The following is an 8,683-nucleotide window of genomic DNA, read 5'->3' as shown; positions in this document are numbered from 1 at the left end:
GAATTTTAAGTGATTTATACAATAAAAAATTATAAAGAGTTGAAATCGTTCAAATCATTTTGAAACACCCTATATAAGGAATTTGGAAATGAAATCTTTTAAGTTATACGTCCCACGATTATGCCGGCTAGGCTAAAGGAGACGGTGATGAGGAGAAATTAATAAAAAGGTGGAATGAATAAAGTGAGGGGAAAGGGAGAACCCCGAGAAAACCCACGCACACGGTGTTCGTCCACCATAAAGCTCACTTGGCGCGAGCTGGGATCGAACCAACGACTCCATGCACCAGAGGTGAATGCTCTACCACTGAGCCACCGCGGCCCCTATAAGGAATTTGGAGTTTAGTTAAATCTTTTACTGCATAATGGAATCAAAACCGTATAAGCTTTCACCAGGAAGTAAATCTGAAAATATTTCGGCAAATATATTTATAAAAATGTACACAACAACTACTACTACATCTAATTTATGTTTGATAAATAAAGTGGAACGCGAATACTGAAAATATATTTATTCCTCTTTAGTGGAATTTACACATAAATTAACACTACACGGATAGTGAGATTCAGGCCGAATAGTAAGATATAAGGCACGCAATTGTTGAAAGGTTTCTTTGAACATCATAGCAGGTACTCGGTTTAACCACTTTTCATAAAGAATTTCCTTTGCTAGTTTGCTTGGGGATTCGTTATAATCAAATTTCCTATCCACATTTACCGTAAATATCACCATTACATCTTTTCTAGGCGCATTCTTACCTAAGTAACGATTGAGAATTTTAATTCCTGCAATGCCGTACATAGCTTGCAAATCTTCTATCACAACCACCTTATGATACAATGCCTTTTCCAGTGCTTCGCATACATATGGTACTGATGTTTCCTTGGCGAAGGAGTATCCAGTTAGTGTCTCCACCGGACCTCTCCGGCAGTATCTGCTTTTCAAGTTGTTGATAAGGAAACCTAGACGGTCTGCAAAACATTGAGTAGTACCCTTACTATCAGGAGAGGCAATCAAAAACACTACAAGAGGCTGCTCTGATTTTTCGTTCACTTGTGGCAGTATGCACTTCAACAATAATTCCCACGTGTATTTTGGTTGTTGTGGATAATTTTCTTGTAGCGGAACAAGCTCATCTTTTAAGTCATTCCAACTAATGGACAAACTGCTTTCATAATTACACTTCAAAATGCTATATGTTGTGATCACGGTTAAAAAAGTACCAAGTGCAACTACAATACTGTACACAATCTGAAACAACAGATAATAGGTAGTTTATTTTATTATTATTATTTTTAAAAGAACAATCAGTTAGTTAAATATGGTGTGACAAAAAGTTTGTTCAATTTTTATGAATTCTTATGAGTTAGTTCACATTTCAGAAATAAGTAACAGTTTAGTTATGGTAGTTCACTTTTTCAGAAATAGGTAGCAGTTGAGTTTAGTTAGTTCACTTTTCAGAAATAAGTTAACAGTTGAGTTTAGTTCACTTTTTAAAAAGAAGTAACAGCAGTTTAGCTCAAATATAATTGAGCTTCGAGCGCAAAGCAATGTTTAATTTTAAGTTCAACCTTATGACCTTTCTTCTCTTCACCTATGATTTAAATTGGAATGTAGTCAAAACCAATAAATACTGAAGAAATATATATATATAAATTGGCTAATGTGAAGGAGAAAGAAGAAGAATTGTTTAACAAAGGGAAAGTGAAATGACCAATATTGCGGGACACACACAAAATAAAATAAATAAATAAAAATTTAATAAAGACGTATGCATTACCAGCACAGGTAAAGAATTATCAAGAAAACCTACCACAAACTTGGTGCACTCATCGAAAAGTGTCTATTATGAAATAATTGACTATTTTTATAGAAAATTCATATTCGATTAAATGTTACTGTTAGGACTTGGAAGGTGTGCTGAAAAGGGCTTGTTTCCATTTTGAAATTAACACATTTCCCAATGAAATGAAGAATTTCGTTTTAACTTCTCAATGCTGAATTTTAAAAATTGAGCTAAGATGATACCTATTTTGTTAAGCAATAATCAAGATAGCACATGATTAAAAAAAAAAAAAAAATCATCGTTTCAGATGGATAGGAAATCAAGTTTTGCACCTCAACAGCAGCAGTAGTATAGTTTGGAGAAATAATTGAACAATTAAAAAGAAAGCCTAATTCATGATGTCGCTAGAGGGCTAATGTTGCAAAGATGGCCTACAAGAAGAAGAGACTTACAACGACGCCGCGATCGTCAATTGTGCTTTTATTCATGAAGCAAAAACTATTGCTGTGACTCAAAGGCGTTTCTGAGAACAGTTTCTTACCCAGTGGACCCCCTCCCAACAAAACCATCCGCAAACTGCATAGAAAATTTCTCCGCGAAATAATAATATTAGAACTAAGGTGTCTTCCACAGAAGTCTATGTGTTCGCCGCAGAATATCAAAGCGGTAAAAATTGCAATACAGAGGAGTTCCGGCAAATCGTCTAGAAAGGAAGCAGGGCAACTGAGTCTGTTAAAAAAATAATAAATAAATAAATAAAATTAATAACCAAAGGAAGCTTAATTCACGATGTTGTCGCTAGAGGCTAATATTGCAAAGATGGATGAAAACTGACCTCCACACCAGTAGCGTCTCCTGACATGGATGTTAGGGCGTTGGCAAGAAAGGAAAAATATATTAACCCTCACAACCATAGGCGATACTAGAGGGGGAACCCCCTCTTCCTAGGAGCAAAGATGGGCCCACCCACATGTTTTTACTGATCAAAAATATTGTGATAAATTTACCTCAATTTACGCATAATTATTTTAGTGGCATTCGCATTCAGCATTCGAGTATTTAATAGTGACTATACTTTGCCCACCCATCGATTTCCTGAATATACTCTGTACTTGGAAGTTCTCGCAATTTGCGAAAGTAAGGAACCATGATCGTCACTGCATAATGTCCTATTTACGCCAACTTATAAATAGCAATTTACTTCTAACAATTTAGTCTGGAAATTATAAAGAGCAATCAAGGAGGATGTTATTACGTAAGGAATACATTTAATTATAATAATTATAGTATAAGTAAATATACCCTCAAAATATGAAACTGAAAATCAAAAACAAGCAATTATTTACTTACAATTACGTGAATTTCAGCTCAAGTCGTCTTTCTTTGCGTAGAAACCTCTGGATTACTGCTTTAGAAACAGTAATAGGGGCCCGAAACTGTAAGTCTTGAGGGTGACCCACTAACGACAAAGTAAATGAAAATTAGGGAAATAAAAAGGCAGAATGGAAAACCGTTCTGTAGCTTAACGTCCAGGCTTTTTTTTTCTTTTTTGCATCAGCTGACACTTCCAACACAACTTGGATCGAGAAAAAAATGATGTTTCTTTTCACCGTACTCTTTACACGTATTTTAGGAAGAAGTCTATTGCACCATTAACTTTTGAATTGAATGATATGTTTAGCAAAAAAAAGTGCGTAGATCATACTCCCTCTCCCCCCCCCCCAAAAAAAAATGTTTTCCGTGTCGTTGTAAAATATCTGTACATCCACAAATAAATCTACAAACTTGGCAACGCTTGAAAGAAGCAGAAAACTCAAGACGTTGCTTTCCTAATCAACGCCTTGGATCACACAAGCACGAGGTGAGGAACACGAAGCGCATGCACAATAGGAGTTTCCTGAAGCAGTGAAAATTCAGCCAAAGCGTTGCCAACGACTTACTCGCAGAGTTGCCTCCTCAAAACATGACGGAGACCGCACAGCACTTCTCTGTTCTTTTGCACTTCAACAGTTGATTCTGTCTCGTTGAAAATTAAAAAAAAAAAAATCCAAGTTCTGACGATCCGCTTAATTAAATTAAAATACTCTTTTCTTCATTTTTCGTTGGGCGTTAACACACGACTTGCACACCCAGAGAAGACGCTACTGCTCCACACATATTCGTACAAGATCATCGTTGTGCGGGAATCCATGATCACAAGCAGCATAGCATAATGTTCGTTCGGTGGGCTGAGGGTAAGCGACAACTTTTATGAACGTTTGTTTTTCTAATGAGGCGCACTTTCATTTGGATAGTATGGTTAAGAACAAACTTGTACGCATTTGGGCCATGAATCCGCGATTGCCTCGTGATAAATCATACTCCGAGGATTGTAGTATGGGTCGCAGTTTCCAGATACGAACTGATTAGACCTTTCTTCTTCGAAGAAACGGAAATAATAAGTGATACTATGTTACGCATTAACAATGTCCCATAGGTTCTTGTTACTGATTTCTCATTCACTTGAGCTTAGGAATTTCAGCAGCGAGGCTATAATAGACGTGGATCTACAGCCGTAGGAATCGAACCCGAATCTCCAACTCCGAAGGTGCGTATGGTAACCGCTTAACCACAAGGGAGTTCCTTCTTGCTACTGCTTTGCCCATCAACTCGTAGTGGTTTATGCAGGATGGTGCAAGAGCTTACATTGCAAGCATGCTGTTGGATTTCTTGCACGAGATTTTCAACATACGGATCATTTCAGGTTGGTTTGCAAACCGGCTTCATGGCGAACCATCTTGCCCCACTTACAGCCCAGATCTTAACCCATGTGACTTTTCTGCGGGAGTACCTCAGGGAAAAAATTTTTCCGAAAAAAAAAGAAAGAAAAAAGAAAATTTGATGGGCTCAGAAGACTTATTGCTCAGACGTGCAGCGAAATTACAGGAAGCATAAGCCGTCGGGTTATCAACAATATCCATGTTTGCTTAAATAAAATTCAAAATCAAAATGACGGACATATTGACTTGTTCTGCATTATAACATTTCTCCACAGTGTATTATTTCTTTTGATACTAATTAAATTTAAGTTTAAAACTGAATTATCTCCTAAAACGTACAAATTAAAATCGCAAAAATTTCTCGCGTGATTATTGAATGCTATTATTTCTTCTAAAATCAAATCACGATGTCACGCACAATAAAGTCAGCACAGCTTTCTAGATAGACAAAAATTTTTAAAAAAGCAAAGTGGAAAGTACACTGAATATAACTTTGCTGTTATTGTTTTCATAATTGTCAAAAGTTTTAGTCACTCCGAACACAATGTAATCACAGCAGATGAGGTCTGTACTTCGTACAAGCCATCCATTCTTTGTGGATCCTCGACTGCCTGTCCATTGACCTGGAAAAGGCTTATTGACCACGTTTTCAACACGTTAGACAAAACGCGTGGGAGCACCGTCTTTCATAAATAGCAATTCGCAAAACTCTTTCTATGCTCAAAGTCTTAGCTACACAAACAGTGGTCGAAGTGAGACGGTTTGCGGTGGTATGCCATACTGCCTCTGTTTTTTCAGTGATGAAGGCATACCGTCTCTGGTTTTTCAATGATTAAAACATACCGTCACTGGAGAGTAGATGCTAAATACTTTTAATAAATTCATTTTTATACACAGTAATTGACGAATAGCTTTGCACATAAAAAGATTTTATTTCTTATGTAGAAATAGTTTCTAAGTTGACAATACCGACATTTTGGTTATCTTTTTCCTATTTTTTGTTTTTAAAATGAAGTGTCTTCAAAGAAGTTATCTATTTTATATTTTGATGTTCCATATTGAATTGTTTCTTTTTTATGTATATGTACGTGTTCTTTTCCATTAATGCATATAAATGTCGTATTTTGAGCATGGGTGGATTTAAGAATTGTCTGCTGTGCGGGGCTGACCTTCCAGGGGTTTGGAATACCCCACAGTCGAGTGGGGGGACCGGACGTTTTCCCGCAGGAAATTAATATCCTCACTTTGTTATTGAGCATTTTCGTGTATGATTCTCTATAATACAACATATGGGGATATTATTTTTTATTTTATTTTTTTCAGAAAGTTGTTGGCGGGGAATCAGTTTCTCCATATCCCCCTCCCATTACTACAGAGAAGTTCTCCAATGGTTTCCAGTCATTATGTGAATTGAAATGCAATCTTTTAGGCAATATACCCTCACTGCATTTCAACAGTTAGATAGCCGGTATATTGAGTCAAAATCGTAATTAAACATACCGCCTCTGCTTTATTTTCCACTTCGAACACTGTAACTTATCGTTCATTGTATCCCTTAGTAGATACTGTCCAAGAATGCAAGAAGTACTTATACCACACCAGAATATAGTTTTCCGCTTGCTCAGTATCCTTTCAGCTGTTTGTAGGCAATCCTTATTTGTCCAATAGTGACTGTTATGTACGTTAATGAACTTCCTACATGAAATATGGTGCTTTAACAATTTATATAAAGTTCAAAATAAAATCAGCTTTCAGTAAGCATGTTCACTTCATTGATATAAAACTCAAACAACTGATGCGGCAAAATGCCGAAGTTATACAGCAACTTTAGACAGAAATTTAGGCAATGATCATATTCAATATACTAATACGTACGCTATTCACAAGAGAAAGAAAATCCTGTTTATATTAGGCAAATGTCACTGCATCACGCTAATTCCTAATTAAAAAACAATCACGCTAATAAATGTCACCACCTGCGCTACCCCAGAATGTCGAAAACACCATCCATAAAGAACTATTTTCTAACCTTAAATTACTTGTGTTCAGCACAACCCTTATGATTAATTATTCAAGATAGACTAATCTGGGAAGAACATATTTTAAACTTAAACAATAAACTATACAGTTTAAGTTTCGCTTTACATAGGATGAAAAGCACTGCCTCACGACATACTTTGCTTTTATTATACTATGACAAGATATATATATTCACTTCTCAGTTTTGGGATTATCTTTTGGGGAACATCGCATCTTGCCTCACCTACCTGCTGCACACTGAAAAAAAAAGTCATACCAATTATTTTGAACTTGAAATAAAGATCACCTTGTAGAGAGATATTTAAATTCCATACGATATTAACGCTTCCATCTTTGTACACATACAAAGCATTATCTTCACTAAAATTAATTGGCGTTTCTTTCCTATTTTATCTGATTAATTGACATCCCGTTTCATAAGGCAAAGTACGGATGTATGCTTTGTAACAAAATTATATCTCGGAAAAAAATAGTGTGTACTCCACATGTACAAGATTATATAATCACTAAATATCTTTATTAAAAAAAAAAAAAAATTTAGAGAACATGAAGAAGTTCAAGAATGAGACATGTTCTTTTTTCCGGTAAATAAAACTTCTTATAGTTTCTAAATATCTAGAAATTAAGTCATAAACCGTATACATATTTTTGTGTAGTATATGCTGTTATTATTATGATTTGTAATTTGTATCTTTGTTCATTACTGTATCTTACCTTTTATACTTTTAATTGGAAATATTAATGTTCTTGATTTGCTCTATATATTTGGTCTCCTGTAACCATAACGTACAAAAAGATAAACTCAACTAAACTATTGCTTGCCTGCCTGACGCTAGTAGAGATCGCTAGCGTGCAGGCAATTTACCGATTTACAACTGTTCTGACGATTTAATTGAAACTTACTATTTTATATTGTTTTGATTTAAATATTTCAAAATAGAACAACAGCCGTATTTATATTAAAATTGAGCATTAATATGAGCTAATTCGTGGCTAAGCAGTTAGTGTAGGCGCCATTGGCGTGGAAGACCCGGGTTCGATTCCCGGCGGGAGCTTATGTGGTTTGAATTTCACGTTAATCAGTAGGTCCACGTCTCATACAGCCTTGCTGCTGAACGGAACGTTAAACTCAAAGTCAACTCAACTCAACTGAGCATTAATATTCGTGTATTTTTACAGTAATATAAAATGGCGATTTAATTGCATCTTAACACTTTCGCTCTCTAGGTTTGTACAGCAAATTCCAGCTACCTGTCATTGTACTGCATTTTTAAAAGATGTGTATCAGGCAATAGAGAAAAGGTAATACGAATACGAATACGAAATATTACGAAGAATACAAAATACATGGCAAATACATTTTTAAACACTATATTTTAAGGTGAATGCAATATTTATTGGTATAATTGGGTGGAATCGGTAGCCTTAGTAGATAGTTTCCGAACGATAATATTACTGAGCTATACTCGGGCTTCGTCTGTTTGCATTCATAAAATACCTCGAGTACTACTTGGGTTTAGGATCCAAAGTGTTAACCAATATTCTTACAATTTAGTTATTTCAAAGATGATGATGATGATATCGAAAATTACTAGGGCTGTATCCAACTTAAATTTGAGCATTAATATTTGTTTAGCCACATGTTGGTTGGTGAGTAAACATAACAAGAAATAAAACATTATATTAGAGTTGTTAATTAAGAGTGTGCATCGGGCCTAAGGCTCGAACGCAACAAGTAGCAATTCTAATAATACTCACCATTTTCACCTTATCATCTGCATATCTCAATATTTTTACAATATTAAGGAATATTTAAAGCACATTTTTCCAAACATAGGAGTTTCACAATAATTGAATAAGAATAAAATTATTATGTATTTTTTTTTCACTTCTTCCTCCAAGCTAAATTTGAACTCAATTACAGATTTCCATATGAAACGAAGTAATGACGTTGATCAATTTAGCCTTTAATTTAAAATTACTACACGTAGGGATTTTATGCTTCATAATTCATGTTAAGAATCAAAATTATATAGTCATTTTACACAAAGCAGAAATCAGCCGTTAACAATAATTTACTTGTCGCTTAGGAACAGTT

General features: G+C 35.2%; 1 protein-coding gene across 1 annotated transcript; it reads right to left on the bottom strand.

The window, feature by feature from the left end:
* Positions 1–496: 496 nt before the first annotated feature.
* On the bottom strand, positions 497–8,674 carry LOC145690327 (uncharacterized). Its single transcript, XM_081765113.1, has 2 exons — positions 8,344–8,674; positions 497–1,251 (listed from the first exon to the last, which is right to left on the bottom strand). Exons 1-2 carry the CDS (start codon positions 8,344–8,346, stop codon positions 511–513), a joined length of 744 nt encoding a protein of 247 aa, XP_081621239.1. The 5' UTR covers positions 8,347–8,674; the 3' UTR covers positions 497–510.
* Positions 8,675–8,683: the final 9 nt, after the last annotated feature.

This window comes from Thermobia domestica, chromosome 7 (assembly GCF_964235325.1).
Source record: "Thermobia domestica chromosome 7, izTheDome1.hap1.1, whole genome shotgun sequence".
NCBI classification, from domain to species: Eukaryota; Metazoa; Arthropoda; class Insecta; order Zygentoma; family Lepismatidae; genus Thermobia; species Thermobia domestica.
This window is presented reverse-complemented; position numbering and strand designations above follow the sequence as displayed.